The following is a 19,024-nucleotide window of genomic DNA, read 5'->3' on the forward strand; positions in this document are numbered from 1 at the left end:
TTTTTGTACTCGTATTGGCATCCTTGGTGATATTTAGCGCCCTCTGATTATTCCGCACATTTAATGGTGCTACAGAGCCTTCCCGGTTTGGTGCCTTCTTTTGATAATTACTTACTTACACCCACCTCCCATCCTCACACCTCTCTTGTCATGTCATAATAATAGAAACGAATTGGATGTCATCTATAATTTACAGATTTATAAAACATTTATATATATATATATATATATATATATATATATATATATATATATATATATATATATATATATATATATATATATATGTCGTACCTAGTAGCCAGAACTCACTTCTCAGCCTACTATGCATGGCCCAATTTGCCTAATAAGCCTAGTTTTCATGAATTAATGTTTTTTCGACAACCTAACCTACCTAACCTAACGTTTTCGGCTACCTAACCTAACCTAACCTATAAAGATAGGTTAGGTTAGGTTAGGTAGGGTTGGTTAGGTTCGGTCATATATCTACGTTAATTTTAACTCCAATAAAAAAAAAATTGACCTCATACATAATGAAATGGGTAGCTTTATCATTTCATAAGAAAAAAATTAGAGAAAATATATTAATTCAGTAAAACTTGGCTTATTAGGCAAATCGGGCCTCGCATAGTAGGCTGAGAAGTGAGTTCTGGCTACTAGGTACGACATATATATATATATATATATATATATATATATATATATATATATGATATATGATATATGAAGAAAAAACAGTGAAGGCTAAAAACGAGTGTGTGGGGCGGGCTTGGAGGGAGTAGGTGTGTGATGATGGTGGGTGATGGGGGAGGTGGAGCCAGTGTCACTCAAGCCACTTGCCCACACACACGCGCTCTCTCACCACCACCACAGTCCTCACAGGTAAGTGGATGCTCACCTGTCACCCCATGTAGTACTGCTGTTTGTGAATCACGCTTCCCTGCCCTCTCTCTCTCTCTCTCACGCACATGTACGTACGTACGGTACATGCGTGTACAGATTTCGTATTTAGACATCTAACTATTTAACCCCCAGTGTACGGGGGCTGTGGGAAGGTCCGCTCCACAAGGAAGGTGCCAATTTTCCGCCGACATTGAACTGCCACCACAAACGACACGTTTCTATATGAATGTCTGCAGCTCGCAACACTGCTCTAGACAACCTTCCTAGCGAGAGAGTAACCACTTCTAGCGGACAACTTTCCCAGCGAGAGAGTAACCACTTCTAGCGGACAACCTTCCCAGCGAGAGAATAACCACTTCTAGCGGACAACCTTCCCAGCGAGAGAATAACCACTTCTAGCGGACAACCTTCCCAGCGAGAGAGTAACCACTTCTAGCGGACAACCTTCCCAGCGAGAGAGTAACCACTTCTAGCGGACAAACTTCCCAGTGACAGAGTAACCACTTCTAGCGGACAACCTTCCCAGCGAGACAGTAACCACTTCTAGCGGACAAACTTCCCAGTGACAGAGTAACCACTTCTAGCGGACAACCTTCCCAGCGAGACAGTAACCACTTCTAGCGGACAAACTTCCCAGCCACAGTAACCACTTCTAGCGGTCAGAGGACGTCAACGCTGGAGCACCACCCGCCCCCACTTCCCTCTCAATCCTCAATCCGCTGGTGCACTCTCAATCCACAATGAGAGGGGAAAAACTATAAGCACACAGCCGACTGTGTTTACACACACTGACCAACACACACTAGACAAGTACACGGTCAAACAAGCGTGAATCACCTGCTCATACATTCGGAGCTTTTGTCACGCTGGGACCCGCTCGCCGCCTCCCTCAACCCAAACAACTAAACTGTTTCTCTGCCGCACTGAGCAAAAACAAAAAAAAAAAAACCTGTATCATACATAAAGCAGCTTTAGGAAAATTATTAATTCAAGGGCAATTACGTGTGCAATTATTCAACAGATAATACTGAAAGAAGAAAAACCTAACTATATATATATTCTGAAGCTGGATCAAGAGATAACAGCAGTTTCTGAAGCTGCCGTCAGCGATAACAGCTTCTCAAGGTGGTAGGAGAAGATCAAATGTCCCCCCCCCCAAGCTGGTACGGAAAATTGGTAAAAATAAAACCTGTTTTGATTTGCCATATCTGAGAAGAAAAAGGCAATTGATGGCGAAATATGAATATTCTGATTTCTTCCCCCTTGGTGGTTGGTGGTACACTGGTACAGTGTCTCAGTGTAGCGGTGACGTACGTCGGTTGTACAGTGTTCACAAGTATTGCAGAAAATGTGGTGTGTGGTTGTATGGGGGGTTGTGGTTGTATGGGGGGGGGTGTGGTTGTATGGGGGGTGTGGTGTGGGGTTGTGAGGAGTGGGGGGGGAAGGATGTGTGGTGTGTGTGTGTGTGGCGACACTGAGCAACATACTCCTAGATTGTAATACATCACTGGCTACAATGGCTCTCCTTGACCGACTGCTTCACCTGTGTACAGCTCAGTGGTCACAACATTGTTCCTGTTATGTGGGTGTTATGTGGGGTGTTATGTGGGTGTTATGTGGGGTGTTATGTGGGTGTTATGTGGGGTGTTATGTGGGTGTTATGTGGGTGTTCCCTCAGTCGATCATAACACTGTCGTCCCCATGGTAATACTCGTATCGTGATGTCATTGAATCTCTGTACCGTGGTTCTGATGCTTCATTGTACCATGATACCGTTACTTAATTGTTCCATAGTACTATTGCTTTATTTTACCGTTGCTTCTTTAGACCATGACACCGTTGCTTAATTGCATTAAGGTACCGTTGTTTCAATGTACCATTGTACTGAAGCTTCATTCTGCCATAATACTGTCACTTCATTGTATCATGGTACTAAAATTCCATTGTGTAATGGAACAGTTGTTACTATTTCCCTTCACTTCTTAAGCCCTACCTCTCCCTTCACGTGCTGGCTCCACCTCTTCTCTCCACCTCTCTCTCTCCACCTCTCTCTCTCCACCTTCTCCACCTCTCTTCCTCGCCTCCCGCTGCTGTCATAACTTATTTTCCAAGTTAATATCACTAGATGCCAAGTTACAGCCCCGCTCCTGTGCCAGGTAAGTCCACTACGGGCTCCCCATAGCCCGTGCTACTTGGAACGTTTTGTTCCCAGTAGCTGAATCTTAAACCACTAGATGCCGCTGATGGGGCCACGAGGGTGCCAGACACTTTCACCCAAGGGACTCCTCAGTGACTGCTTCATCCTTCAATTGTCTCGCGGATCCTCATTCACACACTAATATCCTTTACTAAAGGTTATAATGACTTCGTTGCACAATAATGCACACTATTGTCACACTTTTTACAACATTTGTCACGTATTCACCTGCGGGTTGAGAAGGTGGGAAAGGTACAGGGGGCAAAATGACGACATGAAGGAGAGAGAGGGCAAGAGAAAGGCAGGAGTGAGTATGTCAGAGTTAGAAGAGAAGCAGAGAGGCAATTTGAAAACGATATGGCAGATAAAGCAGACTCAAACTGATCCTCAACTGAGTCGAAATGAAAACGACAGAATAGGAACAAGTAATGAAGATAAGGGAAGGCACATTCACAGAGAATGATAAGGACGTGGACAATGAAAACAACTGATTTCAAGAAAACTTCACAATAGAAATAGAGAAGTTGCCTGAACAGAGATAGTGTGTACCAAAACAAATGGAATTGGAATGATCTGCGATTACTTAAGGCGAAGAATTTCTACAAGGTGTTAAGGAGACACAGCAGCTTATGGTGCTGTGTCCTCCTTAAGCACACAAGCTTAAGGTGGACACAACAAAGGCTCTGGGACCAAAGAAGATCGTAGAGGGGAACTGAACGAAGGCGCTGAAGCTACCACAAAGATGAAGTTCATGAAATGTTGTAACCTCTATACGAAAATGGAGCCAAAAGTGAGGTATTAAACTACAGACTGTGGCGCTTACAGTCGTGCAATGTTCGCTCGTGGAAACAATGCTAAGAAATATGTTATTATAATATATGGATAAAAAGGTTTTTTTTATAGCGGAACTCCTACATGATTCAGGGACAGCAAATCCTGCATCACAAATCAGATGGAATTCGGTTACAAGGTAACATAAATCAGACAGGACTGACAGGGATGGACAGACTGCTGATTTTTAGACTGTCAAATTTGATACAGTAAACCAGTGCTCAAGTTGAAGCAACTCATGAGAGTGGCTGGAAAGTTGTAACAATGGGTCAAGAACACCTATGTAACATATAGTACATAATGTGACGAGATATTCTTAGCGGTGTCCCACAGGGATCATTATTGGCACCAATTCTATTCGTGATTTACGTGAAGGACTTCCAAGAGAGGATGGACTCCTCCTTATAAATGATTTCTGGTGATGTAACAATTCTGAGGAGGAGGAGGGACGTGAAAGAAGACTGCAAGAGGTACCAGAAGAGAGTGTAGACCTGGAGACAGAGAGAGACATTGAAGGTTGACAATACTCTGAGGCAAGTCCCCCGAGGCACACACATTACCCACACAACATTAGTGTCATGTGCAAGGTCGGACATAAACTTGAGGTCAAATGTAGGTACTCGTGTAGGAGGCGTTATTAGAATTAATTTCGAACAATTCTGGAATATGTAGCACCCGCGTGGAGTGCTACATATTCCAAATATATAATATATATATATAAAAATATATATATAAAAATATATATAATATAAAAAATGAAGGTGAGGGGGTTGAGAGGAGTGGTCAGCCTCACCAGTGATCACAGAAGGGGGCCGCCTTCTCCCCGCCGTGATAAATGTGGCCATAAGTATTTAAGAGCTTTTGCAACCTCTGCAATATTTTCCAAGCAAACTCTTGCACGTTCGCACCATGTTTTCCATCAGTAGTTCGCTGACAGCAGCCTTCAGCTGCCTTCAGTAGCCTCCAGCTGCCTTCAGTAGCCTCCAGCTGCGTCCAGCTACTTCCAGATGCCTCCGACAGCCTCCAGCGGCCTCCGTAACGACCCATCCTGCCATAAGTGGTCGATCAGCGTTCGGGTCCTTGGCACGCGACCTTGTTCGCTAACCACAATAGTCTGTAATTTCCAACACTCGTGCCGTGTGAGCTTACGACACAGTAGATGTTAACGAACTCTTCAACAGACTCCGACGGGGTCAGTCCGCACTCACTCTCAGGTGTCTTGTTCCACGCTTCCTTGTCCCACACCTGTTGAGTTTTGGGAAGGAAGACCATGAATGGTGTGCTTGTGTATGCATATTTGTATGGTGGTACTGGGAATGGCCACTCTGGAGGTACTGGGAATGGCCACACTGCTGGGAATGGCCACACTGTTGGTACTGGGAATGGCCACGCTGCTGGTACTGGGAATGGCCACACTGCTGGGAATGGCCACACTGTTGGTACTGGGAATGGCCACTCTGGAGGTACTGGGAATGGCCACGCTGCTGGTACTGGGAATGGCCACACTGCTGGGAATGGCCACACTGTTGGTACTGGGAATGGCCACTCTGGAGGTACTGGGAATGGCCACGCTGCTGGTACTGGGAATGGCCACGCTGCTGGTACTGGGAATGGCCACTCTGGAGGTACTGGGAATGGCCACGCTGCTGGTACTGGGAATGGCCACTCTGGAGGTACTGGGAATGGCCACGCTGCTGGTACTGGGAATGGATCATATTCCCAGTGAGGGCAGTAGTGCTGGATCACTAGTGCATATTCTCAGTGCGGGATCCAGGTGAGGGCAGTAACACTCCAGGCTACAATTTATTTAACCCCATGTCGTGGTACAGTTGACTAAGACGCTTCTGGGAACATCCTATACGTAGGTTCGAACCCTCATCACGGCCCTTGTGAACTTGTTCATTTGATATATCAGGCTATTGTGAGTTTCTGCGTGTTGTGTTTACACACATTGTTCAGTAAAGAAAACGGGGCAGCGTGGGACTGACTGTTGAAGCCACACACACGTGAACACGACGCTCCGCCCTTGTTCAGATATTCAGGTTGCATCATAACCTTTCAAATACCTTTCAATGCGGACAAGGGAAAGGAGAGGGGTTAGGGAGAGTGGGGGGGCAGAGCAGGGAGAGTGGGGGGGGGGAGGCCAGGGAGAGTGGGGGAGGCCAGGGAGAGTGGGGGAGAGGCCAGGGAGAGTAGGGGAGAGCCCGGGGAGTGTGGGGGAGAGGCCAGGGAGAGTGGGGCCGGGAGAGGGGAAACAACTGCCAGAGTGAATGTGATCTTCGTGGCCCCAGGCACTCTCGTGGGGGCACAGGTAACGCATGGTGGAGTGTGTGTGTGCGCGCGTGCGGGCGTGTGTTCTCTTCCTGGACCATTAGCATCGATATCATCAACTCTGCATGTCATAAATCATCAGTAATCAGATTGAACCACCAGCCGTGCCCAACGGGAGGTGAGTGCTCGCCTCCTGTGGTCCTTCGCCTTCACACAGACTAAGATAACACCGTTATCTGCAGATTGGCGCCCAGGCATACGTCCTCACAGTAATATATATATATATATATATATATATATATATATATATATATATATATATATATATATTTATTATTATTATATTATCCGGTTCCAATATATAACCTATGTGAGACGAGGCTAGAGTATGCAGCCCTGGCATGGAGTCCCAACTATCACAAGCTGATGGGTCTGAGATACGAATAAAGCCTTGGAGGCCTCCACCTCGCCACACTGTAGGAGTAGAATTAGCAAAATAGAGAACATGGATGGAAACTGGAGACACAGATGAATCCCATAGATGTGTGAAAGTACACTTTTTTAATATTATAAAGGAGTTAGAGGGAAAAAAGGTTATGCTAACTCGGTGCATGTTTATATGTATGGTAATACAAACGAGAGATAAGAGTTATCGTGCTGGGCTACGAGATCACAACATGGCTCAGAAAGCTGGTGCTCAAGCTTGCGAGCACATCTAGGTGAGCACATTTAGGTGAGCACATCTAGGTGAGCACAATCGCCTCCTCATCTCCCCTCTTCACCTCCAAGGAACGACACTTGAAACAATCGGTCGTGTTTCTTAAAATATAAATTCGCCTGTTACTGCTCTTATTGTCGCTTTATTCTCGTGGCAGTTATTGCTAATGGAGAGAGAGAGAGAGAGAGAGAGAGAGAGAGAGAGAGAGAGAGAGAGAGAGAGAGAGCGAGAGACAGAGAGAGAGCGAGAGAGAGACAGAGAGAGAGAGAGAGAGAGAGAGAGAGAGAGAGCGAGAGAGAGAGAGAGAGAGAGAGAGAGAGAGAGAGAGAGAGAGAGAGAGAGAGAGAGAGCGAGAGAGAGAGAGAGAGAGAGAGAGAGAGAGAGAGAGAGAGAGACAGAGAGCGAGAGACAGAGAGAGAGCGAGAGAGAGACAGAGAGAGAGACAGAGAGAGAGAGAGAGAGAGAGAGAGAGAGAGAGAGAGCGAGAGAGAGAGAGAGAGAGAGAGAGAGAGAGAGAGAGAGAGAGAGAGAGAGAGAGAGAGCGAGAGAGAGAGAGAGAGAGAGAGAGAGAGAGAGAGAGAGAGAGAGAGAGAGCGAGAGAGAGCGAGAGAGAGCGAGAGAGCGAGAGAGAGAGAGAGAGAGAGAGAGAGAGAGAGAGAGAGAGAGAGAGAGAGCGAGAGAGAGAGAGAGAGAGAGAGAGAGAGAGAGCGAGAGAGCGAGAGAGCGAGAGAGCGAGAGAGCGAGAGAGAGAGAGAGAGAGAGAGAGAGAGAGAGAGAGAGAGAGAGCGAGAGAGAGAGAGAGAGAGAGAGAGAGAGAGAGAGAGAGAGAGAGAGAGAGAGAGAGCGAGAGACAGAGAGAGAGCGAGAGAGAGCGAGAGAGAGCGAGAGAGAGAGAGAGAGAGAGAGAGAGAGAGAGAGAGAGAGAGAGAGAGAGAGAGAGAGAGAGAGAGAGAGAGAGAGAAGGAGGTCACAAATGCCTGTTGGATCAATCCTGCCAGTTGTTGAGCATATTATAAGCCGCTGTGGATAAAGAGAAAGTAACTGCGCCTGACCCAACCGCTTGCCGCCAGTCCCCCAAGTAAAGCAGCAGCAGCAGCAGCAGCAGCAACAGCAGCAGCAGCAGCAGCAGCAGCAGGAGGCGCCCCGGTTACATCACGCACCGCCAGGGGCCTGCCAGGCAGGCTGACAGGACTGACAGACTGGTTGACGGGGTTTGATAGACAGCTTAAGGCCCCTGGAAGACAGGTTGACCACAAGAAAACAGGTTAAGGGAAACTAATAGAGTTTTTTTTAGGTAGAAAATAAAATACAGTTTAAGACATACTTTTTTTTATATATTTTTTACCCATTCACGCCTTTAAAATATTTTTCTTCTCTAAATTATGTTAAGTTTTGCCCTAAACGCTTTGTGTAATAGTTGCTCCATTTGTTTTTATAATTCCTGTCCGTATAATTGTACGTTACTACTATGGTCTTTTGACAAACATTCTTTTGAATGCAAATTTGAATTTGAACTTTTGCACTGAAGTGAAGCTCCTTGGAACACCCTAGAAAGTTACCACCTTAGAACACCCTAGACCTCTCCCTCTGGGCCCTTGAAGAAAGTCCTTGTACCGGAGTCATATGCATAAAGTAATCTTCTTCATGATAGAGGTTAACGAGATGGGAACCTTTGTTGGCATAAGATGAGATGTCACCCTCGTCCCTTCCACACCAACCCCCCTACGAACACCCCTTAAACCCCAACCCCCACAGCCTCCCCAACCTCCACAACCTCCACAGCCTCCCCAACCCTCCAGAGCAACAAGGGGTTGAAAGCGAGAGTCGTGCCTGAGATTAGGAGCAAGCACTTTGAATGGATTTTGTAAACACGACCCAATAAGGAGGACGAGGCCTGGAATTCTCCTTTCCCTGTCGACGTCGTGGCTTGGGCGGCGACAGAGTGCGGACACTAAGGCACGCACACGCGCGCACACACACACACACACACACACACACACACACACACACACACACACACACACACACACACACACACACGCACACGCACACACGGTCATGGCAGTGTGCATGGCGGGGCCAAGCTTGTGCGTGTAGAGTGAGGTATGTGAGTGTGGTGCTCCCAGGAGGGTATGTGAGTGTGGTGCTCCCAGGAGGGTATGTGAGTGTGGTGCTCCCAGGAGGGTATGTGAGTGTGGTGCTCCCAGGAGGGTATGTGAGTGTGGTGCTCCCAGGAGGGTATGTGAGTGTGGTGCTCCCAGGAGGGTATGAGAGTGTGGTGCTCCCAGGAGGGTATGTGAGTGTGGTGCTCCCAGGAGGGTATGTGAGTGTGGTGCTCCCAGGAGGGTATGTGAGTGTGGTGCTCCCAGGAGGGTATGTGAGTGTGGTGCTCCCGGTGTGGACTGCCTCACTAAAAGACCCGGGGAAGTGATCTGGCCAGAAGGTGCAAGTTGGCATTGTTCAAGATAAGGAGTCACTTGCACGATGCAGTTAGTAACGGGTTTAAGAGTATGAGTGTATGTATGTTTGTGTGTATGTGTACGCGCCTAGTTGTGCTTTCGGGGGTTGAGCTCTGGCTCCTTGGTCCCGTGCCTGTGGAGGGACGGGTCAAGTACGTAGAGACGAAGCCAGGATGGAGAACGTCCATAGGGTGTGGAGTATGGGCGTGAGGGTGTGGGCGGTGGGCGGGGTCCCTGCAGGACGCCCGCGCCTCAAGGTCTGGTAATACAGCGAGGGGGGCAGGGGGGACTTTGCTCCCAGTATAAGGCCTTCAAGTTCCCATGAAGAAAAGTAGGAAATGAAAGCAGGTGAAATTTCCTTCCGTGGAGGAAACCATCAGTATGGGAGCCACCTTCTGAGGCTTAGAGAGACTCAGGCTCTTCTGCACCTGAGCTGTCACCTGGCCGCTGCCTCCGTCACCTGGCCGCTGTCTGTGTCACCTGGCCGCTGTCTGTGTCACCTGGCCGCTGCCTCCGTCACCTGGCCGCTGTCTGTGTCACCTGGCCGCTGTCTGTGTCACCTGGCCGCTGTCTGTGTCACCTGGCCGCTGCCTCCGTCACCTGGCCGCTGTCTGTGTCACCTGGCCGCTGTCTGTGCCACCTGGCCGCTGTCTGTGTCACCTGGCCGCTGTCTGTGTCACCTGGCCGCTGTGTCACCTGGCCGCTGTCTGTCTCACCTGGCCGCTGTCTGTCTCACCTGGCCGCTGTCTCCGTCACCTGGTCGGGGGAGTGAGTTTCCGGATACACCTTGGGTGTTGGGAACACAAGTGGGAACTGTGTTTGATGGCTACAGCAACACCCCCCCTCCCCCCCCACATCTACACCTACACCCACCTACTGGCATTGTATATTATTACGTTTGTCTACTATCACTACTTTTTTTCTCGTCTTTACTTGAAGACGGAGGAGGTGGGAGTGGGGGGCGTGGGGGGGGGGTGAGTGCCCCGCCCCGAGGGGTCCGGAGGGGTGGGGGGGGGGGGGACACAACACAGCCCTGAAGGAAACAGGGAGAGTTTCTCCCTCCGGAATACTGTAATCTTCCCAACCACCACTACCACCATCGCCACCATCACCACCATCGCCACCACCACCACCGGATTTAACAAACAAAAGGCATTAATAAACTGCCTGACAATTTTTGCCTCTTTTTTAAACTTACCTCATTTGTCTGCCCGGCCGAGCGCTCGCTGCTCACAAGGGGGCGACAATGGACCAGACACACACACAAACTACTGCCCGGCCGAGCGCTCACAAGCGGGCGACAGTGGACCAGACACACACACAAACTACTGCCCGGCCGAGCGCTCACAAGGGGGGCGACAGTGGACCAGACACACACACAAACTACTGCCCGGCCGAGCGCTCACAAGCGGGCGACAATGGACCAGACACACACACAAACTACTGCCCGGCCGAGCGCTCGCTGCTCACAAGGGGGCGACAATGGACCAGACACACACACAAACTACTGCCCGGCCGAGCGCTCACAAGGGGGCGACAATGGACCAGACACACACACAAACTACTGCCCGGCCGAGCGCTCACAAGGGGGCGACAATGGACCAGACACACACACAAACTACTACTGCCCGGCCGAGCGCTCTACCCCATTTGGTCTAGAATAACCCCTGAACATTTCGACACAATGTTCATTTAAACCACTGAGAACTTCCTAACGATAATGACCTTTCACTGCTGGACTCTTGGCCAAGACTGGGAACAAGCCGTTGACCACACCGCCTTAAGACATGTGTAATCCTTATCTTAGCTTCTACGTCGCTACAAGCAGTAAAAAAGTGACTTGTAAATTTAAAAGTGAATAACAACAAAATATTGCTCGACTTTATTATCCTCTGGGGGAAAATGACGAGGGAGGGGGGGAGAAATGGCCTGTTACTTGACTAGTGAGGGGAAATGAGGGTAAGGGGGCGTGACCCCCTCCCCATCTGACCCCCGCCCCTCTCCCCACTCCACCTCCGTCCTATCCAACATCTACTATCCTCTCTCTCTCTCTCTCTCTCTCTCTCTCTCTCTCTCTCTCTCTCTCTCTCTCTCTCTCTCTCTCTCTCTTCCTTCACCCAAGTCGTTATATAACTGCACTCAACATCATGTCGAGGGGAGAGTGGTACAAAAGACTTTGTACCGCAGGTACAGTCACCACATAATGCGGAACTTGACCCAAAATCACATTACAGGAAGACGCATAGCGCACCTCACAACACAAGCTGTGGAAACACGCACGCTACAGCGCTGCGCGTAGCACATCAAGACACGCGCTGATTCTAAACATTTTGGTGAAAGAGTAAGGAGGGATTTAGCGTGGAGGGTTGTTAGCACGGCGGTGTAGCTTGCAGCTGACTGGCTAGCGGCGAGACGTGCGCAGGTCGGTAGGTGGTTGGATTTTCACAAACTACCTTCACTGCTCGTTAGGACGGAGGCCACGTCATTCGAGTTTGTCCTAACTGCTAGCGTATTTACCAGTGGGTGTGGTGGGCGAGTGGGTAGACTGTGGTGGGCGAGTGGGTAGACTGTGGTGGGCGAGTGGGGTAGACTGTGGTGGACGAGTGGGATAGACTGTGGTGGACGAGTGGGGTAGACTGTGGTGGACGAGTGGGTAGACTGTGGTGGACGAGTGGGATAGACTGTGGTGGACGAGTGGGGTAGACTGTGGTGGACGAGTGGGTAGACTGTGGTGGACGAGTGGGGTAGACTGTGGTGGGCGAGTGGGTAGACTGTGGTGGGCGAGTGGGGTAGACTGTGGTGGACGAGTGGGATAGACTGTGGTGGACGAGTGGGGTAGACTGTGGTGGACGAGTGGGTAGACTGTGGTGGACGAGTGGGGTAGAGTGTGGTGGACGAGTGGGTAGACTGTGGTGGACGAGTGGGTAGACTGTGGTGGGCGAGTGGGCAGACTGTGGTGGGCGAGTGGGTAGACTGTGGTGGGCGAGTGGGTAGACTGTGGTGGGCGAGTGGGCAGACTGTGGTGGGCGAGTGGGTAGACTGTGGTGGACGAGTGGGGTAGACTGTGGTGGACGAGTGGGTAGACTGTGGTGGACGAGTGGGTAGACTGTGGTGGACGAGTGGGTAGACTGTGGTGGACGAGTGGGTAGACTGTGGTGGACGAGTGGGGTAGACTGTGGTGGACGAGTGGGTAGACTGTGGTGGACGAGTGGGTAGACTGTGGTGGACGAGTGGGTAGACTGTGGTGGACGAGTGGGTAGACTGTGGTGGACGAGTGGGTAGACTGTGGTGGACGAGTGGGGTAGACTGTGGTGGGCGAGTGGGTAGACTGTGGTGGGCGAGTGGGTAGACTGTGGTGGGCGAGTGGGTAGAGTGTGCGTGTGTGTGGTGGGGTGGGGCGGGTGTCTGCTCCTCTGGCCAAGTGAAACCCACCAATTTGACTCGTGATCCCCGCGGCCGGTGGTAGGGTGGAGGAGTCCACTATAACTGGTTGCAACACAGGTTGCTATCTCTCTCTTCTTGTTGTACATCCGCCAGGCTCCTGCCACCCCCCTCTCCGTCCCTGCCACCCCCCTCTCCGTCCCTGCCACCCCCCTCTCCGTCCCTGCCACCCCCCTCTCCGTCCCTGCCACCCCCCTCTCCGTCCCTGCCACCCCCCTCTCCGTCCCTGCCACCCCCCTCTCCGTCCCTGCCACCCCCCCTCTCCGTCCCTGCCACCCCCCTCTCCGTCCCTGCCACCCCCCTCTCCGTCCCTGCCACCCCCTTCTCCGTCCCTGCCACCCCCCTCTCCGTCCCTGCCACCCCCCTCTCCGTCCCTGCCACCCCCCTCTCCGTCCCTGCCACCCCCCTCTCCGTCCCTGCCACCCCCCTCTCCGTCCCTGCCACCCCCCCTCTCCGTCCCTGCCACCCCCCTCTCCGTCCCTGCCACCCCCCTCTCCGTCCCTGCCACCCCCTCTCTCCGTCCCTGCCACCCCCTCTCTCCGTCCCTGCCACCCCCTCTCTCCGTCCCTGCCACCCCCCTCTCCGTCCCTGCCACCCCCCTCTCCGTCCCTGCCACCCCCTCTCTCCGTCCCTGCCACCCCCTCTCTCCGTCCCTGCCACCCCCTCTCTCCGTCCCTGCCACCCCCCTCTCCGTCCCTGCCACCCCCCTCTCTCCGTCCTTGCCACCCCCTCTCCGTCCCTGCCAACCCCCTCTCCGTCCCTGCCACCCCCCTCTCCGTCCCTGCCACCCCCTCTCCGTCCCTGCCACCCCCCTCTCCGTCCCTCTCATCTGTAAAGCATGAAACCAAAATGTTAAAAGTAAAGAGGTTTGCAACAATTACATCATACAAGATACTGAGGGGGACCAGACAAGGCGGGACAAGAACAGTCTTTCTTTAAATTCAAAGTAGAACGAGAGGACACAAGTGGAAGCTGGAAACGAAAATAAATCGAAGAAATTTGAGGAAATACTCGATCATACCTGTAAGGATGGTCAACAAGAAGAAATCACCGGAAAAAAAGAAGTTATAGAAGCCACCTCCATCCACACTTTTAAAGCCTTGTTCGATACAGAATTCGTTCGACCCGTCAGAATAGATCAATTATAAAGCAACGGGGGACAACAAGGCTAGTAGGCTTGGCATGAAGGCTAGATCTCATTACCCTGTAGTTAGTGATTAGTAAGAAATGAGAAGTAAACACACCCACGACCCGCCCCGCCCCGCCCCGCCCCGCAGGCGCCCGGGGCAGTAGGCTACCCGCCTGTACTTTCTCCGCGCCGCTACTCATTGCGGGCAGTGTCAAGTTCAGAGCCAGAGGAGCCCGGAGAGGCTGCTCCTCTCCACTTTCTCTCCATTCATTAGTGACGGTGTGGTGTGGCGTGGTACTGTGTGGTGTGGTACTGTGTGGTGTGGTGCTGTGTGGTGTGGTACTGTGTAGTGTGGTACTGTGTGGTGTGGTACTGTGTGGTGTGGTACTGTGTAGTTAAGTAAGGCTGCAATCTCTGTAGCCTAACTTTCATTGAACACATCAAAAATATAATCACGTAATATGAGTAATTTTAAAAACTTATCAACTTGGTTTCCGTAAAACTTGCCTCGTTCAAGTTGGTGACGCTATAAATGTTGAACTTAACTTATCTTGAATTAGTAGCTCGGTGAGTTGACCAATTAAGTTAAGCCAACTTTTGGATAATTACCAGGATAAGCATCCATGATTGTGAAATTGTTTCCGTTTAAAGGAGTTTATTATTTATTATGGCACAGAGTTTGACAAGGGTAATACACCCGGTATTATATATATAGAGTATATATAGAATATATTATTATATATATAGAGTATTATATATATATTATATATATAGAGTATTTATATATATAGGTATTATATAGAGTATATATAGAATATAGAGGTGATACACCCTCTATATTCTTGGGAAAAGAACTTGTCAAGACCAGCAACTTTATTCGTGTATGTTTAAGCTACTTTTAAAAGTACATCTGGGCTTCAGAGGCTGATTGATCAAATAAACGTATCATTGCGAACCTCCTCTATGGTGAGAGACAGTCTTTGCCACACGGATAGTGACACAAGATATTTACCTGAATTTACCTGAGGGCCATCATCTATCTAAGGAGCCGCGACGGGGGACAGGAAGCCGGCGGCTTGTCAAAAGTCCGCCATTGTTCCTGAGGATTTTTTTTTTCCTAACTGTATTGTGAACGGAAAGTGTTTAAACAACAGGGATGTAAAGTTCTAAAGCGTAGGTTCAAATTTGAGTAACTTTTATTTAGAAAAGTAATTAGTAAGCACTGGTGACTTGAGTTACCATATATCAGGTAGAAAGTTTAAAGCCGTGTGTGTGTGTACTTACCCAGTTGTGCTTGAGGGGGTTGAGCTCTGGCTCTTTGGTCCCGCCTCTCAACTGTCAACAGGTGTACAGGTTCCTGGGCCTACTGGGCTCTACCATATCTACACTTGAAGCTGTGTATGGAGTCAGCCTCCACCACATCACTTCCTAATGCATTCCATTTGTCTACTACTCTGACACTGAAAAAATTCTTTCTATCGTCTCTCTGGCTCATTTGGGCACTCAGTTTCCACCTGTGTCCCCTAATGCGTGTGCCCCTTGGGTTAAATAGTCTGTCTTTATCTACCCTATCAATTCCTCTGAGAATCTTGTATGTGGTGATCATGTCCCCTCTAACTCTTCTGTCTCTCAGTGACGTGAGGTTTAATTCCCGTAGTCTCTCCTCGTAGCTCATACCTCTCAGTTGGGGTACTAGTCTGGTGGCAAACCTTTGAACCTTTTCCAGTTTGGACTTATCCTTGACTAGATATGGACTCCATGCTGGGACTGCATACTCCAGGATTGGTCTGACATATGTGGTATACAAAGTTCTGAAAGATTCCTTACACAAGTTTCTAAAGGCCGTTCTTATGTTAGCCAGCCTGGCATATGCCGCTGATGTTATCTTCTTGATATGAGCTTCAGGGGACAGGTCTGGCGTGATATCAACCCCGAGGTCTTTCTCTCTCTCTGACTCTTGAAGAATTTCATCTCCCAAATGATACCTTGTATCTGGTCTCCTGCTTCCTACCCTTATCTTCATTACATTACATTTGCTTGGGTTAAACTCTAATAACCATTTGTTCGTTCATTCTTGCAGCTTGTCCAGGTCTTCTTGAAGCCTCAAGCTGTCCTCCTCTGTCTTAATCCTTCTCGTAATATTGGCGTCGTCAGCAAACATTGAGAGGAATAAGTCTACGAGTCTATATATGTGTACTCACCTATATGTACTCACCTATATGTGCTTGCAGGATCGAGCATTGACTCTTGGATCCCGCCTTTCTAGCTATCGGTTGTTTACAGCAATGACTCCTGTCCCATTTCCCTATCATACCTAGTTTTAAAAGTATGAATAGTATTTGCTTCCACAACCTGTTCCCCAAGTGCATTCCATTTTTCTACTACTCTCACGCTAAAAGAAAACTTCCTAACATCTCTGTGACTCATCTGAGTTTCCAGTTTCCACCCATGTCCCCTCGTTCTGTTATTATTACGTGTGAACATTTCATCTATTTCCACTTTGTCAATTCCCCTGAGTATTTTATATGTCCCTATCATATCTCCTCTCTCCCTTCTTTTCTCTAGTGTCGTAAGGTTCAGTTCCTTCAGCCGCTCTTCATATCCCATCCCTCGTAGCTCTGGGACAAGCCTCGTCGCAAACCTCTGAACCTTCTCCAGTTTCTTTATGTGTTTCTTCAGGTGGGGGCTCCATGATGGCGCGGCATACTCTAAGACGGGTCTCACGTAGGCAGTGTAAAGCGCCCTAAAAGCTTCCTCATTTAGGTTTCTGAATGAAGTTCTAAATTTCGCCAGTGTAGAGTACGCTGCTGTCGTTATCCTATTTATATGTGCCTCAGGAGTTAGATTAGGTGTCACATCCACTCCCAGGTCTCTTTCTCGAATCGTTACAGGTAGGCTGTTCCCCTTCATTGTGTACTGTCCCTTTGGTCTCCTGTCACCTGATCCCATTTCCATAACTTTACATTTACTGGTGTTAAACTCCAGTAGCCATTTCCCTGACCTGCAGCCTGTTTAAGTCCTCTTGGAGGATCCTACAATCCTCGTCTGTCACAACTCTTCTCATTAATTTTGCGTCATCTGCAAACATTGACATGTATGATTCCACTCCTGTAAACATATCATTTACGTAAATTAGAAAGAGGATTGGTCCCAGCACCGATCCTTGAGGTACTCCACTTGTTACTGTTCGCCAGTCCGACTTTTCGCCCCTTACCATTACCCTCTGGCTCCTTCCTGTTAGGTAGTTCTTCACCCATACTAGGGCCTTTCCGCTTACTCCTGCCTGCCTCTCAAGTTTGTATAGCAGTCTCATGTGCGGTACCGTATCAAAGGCCTTTTGGCAGTCAAGAAATATGCAGTCTGCCCAGCCTTCTCTGTCCTGCCTTATCCTTGTTACTTTATCATAGAATTCTAAAAGGTTTGTTAGGCATGATTTCCCTGTCCAGAACCCATGTTGGTGCTTGTTTACAAACCCAATGCTCTCCAGGTGCTCAACAAGTCTTAGCCTAATTATTCTTTCAAGTATTTTGCAGGGGATGCTTGTCAGTGATACGGGTCTGTAGTTAAGTGCCTCCTCCCTATCACCCTTTTTGAAAATCGGTACGACATTTGCCTCCTTCCAGCAACTGGGCAATTCTCCCGACATAAGTGACTCATTAAAGATCATTGCCAGAGGCACGCTGAGAGCCTGCGCTGCCTCTTTGAGTATCCACGGTGATACTTTGTCTGGTCCAACAGCTTTATTTGCATCCAGTGTTGTCAACTGTTTCATTACATCCTCTGCTGTCACCTCTATATCCGATAGTCTTTCATCTTGGGTAGTCTCTTCTAACAATGGGAGCTGCTCAGGCTCGGTTGTGAACACTCCATGGAATTTTGCATTCAGTACCTCGCAGATTTCCTTGTCGCTTTCTGTATATGCCCCTTCTGTTTTCCTCAGTCTTGTCACTTGGTCATTTACCGACATCTTCCTTCTTATATGGCTATGTAGTAATTTTGGTTGCTTTTTCGCTTTGACTGCAATATCGTTCTCATAATTTCTTTCCGACACTCGTCTTATGTTAATGTAATCATTCCTAGCTCTGTTACATCTAATCCTGTTGTCCTCTGTCCTTTGTCTTCTGTACTTCCTCCACTCCCTCCTGCTTCTCACCTTTGCTTCCTGACACTGTCTATTAAACCATGGGTTATTATATTCCCTCCTGCTTTTTTCCTTTATTGTTGGAATAAATCTATCTTCAGCCTCCTTGCATTTCAATATGACTTGGTTCATCATACCTTGCACTGTTTTTCCTCTAAGTTCTTCCTCCCACTGCACTTCTCCCAGGTAGTCCCTTATCCTTCTGTAGTCCCCTTTTCTGTAATCAAGTCTCCTTTCCCGGACCTCTTGTCCTTTGGTCACAATTTTAAGCTCCATCATGTAGTCAAAGACTAGGACACAATGGTCACTAGCTCCTAGTGGTATTTCATGTTCCAACTGCTCGATGTCTTCTACATTCTGAGTGATAATGAGATCTAATAGGCTGGGCGTATCCCCTCCTCTTTCCCTAGTATCTTCTTTCACATGCTGTGTTAGGAAATTTCTGTCAATAACGTCTACCAGCTTCGCTCCCCAGGTCTCCTCCCCGCCATGGGGATTCCTCGTTTCCCAATTTATCTCTCCGTGATTTAGGTCCCCATGACCAGCAGCTTCGCTCTCATTCTATGCGCTAAAGTTGCTGCCCTCTGCAGTGTGTGTGTGTGTGTGTGTGTGTGTGTGTGTGTGTGTGTGTGTGTGTGTGTGTGTGTGTGTGTGTGTGTGTGTGTTGGTATGACGGTGGTGTGGCCACAGTGGTCAGAGAGAGAGAGTGTACACTGCACAAGACGACGATGGTGTCTCAGCATGAATAAGGCAGCGACTTCGTGTGGCCCACTCCCAGCCCACGCCTTCCCCCTTCATCCCTCCCCACCTCTCTCTCTCTCTCTCTCTCTCTCTCTCTCTCTCTCTCTCTCTCTCTCTCTCTGCGATACAGATATATACACTTACGCAAACATACACCTGCAAGAGTAGACTTTATATGCACTCTGAGTCGGCC

General features: G+C 49.1%; 2 protein-coding genes across 3 annotated transcripts in view; one reads left to right on the forward strand and one right to left on the reverse strand.

Annotated features, from left to right (window-relative positions):
• The window catches only part of LOC123763277 (mucin-2), a 67,777-nt gene that overhangs the window by 41,889 nt on the left and 6,864 nt on the right, over window positions 1-19,024 (forward strand). The window contains exon 1 of one of the 2 annotated variants that reach the window (XM_069301724.1): window positions 836-882. The exons of the other annotated variant lie outside the window; for it this stretch is intronic. The gene's annotated coding sequence lies outside the window, so the exon portion shown is untranslated. Of the gene's footprint in view, window positions 1-835; window positions 883-19,024 lie in introns of those variants that run through there. 2 annotated transcript variants of the gene reach the window in all.
• On the reverse strand, window positions 5,125-5,646 carry LOC123766206 (involucrin-like). The gene has a single exon (XM_045755179.2). The coding sequence runs from the start codon at window positions 5,644-5,646 to the stop codon at window positions 5,125-5,127; it is 522 nt and encodes a 173-aa protein (XP_045611135.2).

The sequence above is a fragment of the Procambarus clarkii genome, chromosome 5, assembly GCF_040958095.1.
Source record: "Procambarus clarkii isolate CNS0578487 chromosome 5, FALCON_Pclarkii_2.0, whole genome shotgun sequence".
NCBI classification, from domain to species: domain Eukaryota; kingdom Metazoa; phylum Arthropoda; class Malacostraca; order Decapoda; family Cambaridae; genus Procambarus; species Procambarus clarkii.

Coding starts and splice junctions, on each gene's coding strand:
- LOC123766206 (XM_045755179.2), bottom strand. CDS start 5,646: ATGATCCATTCCCAGTACCAGCAGCGTGGCCATTCCCAGTACCTCCAG.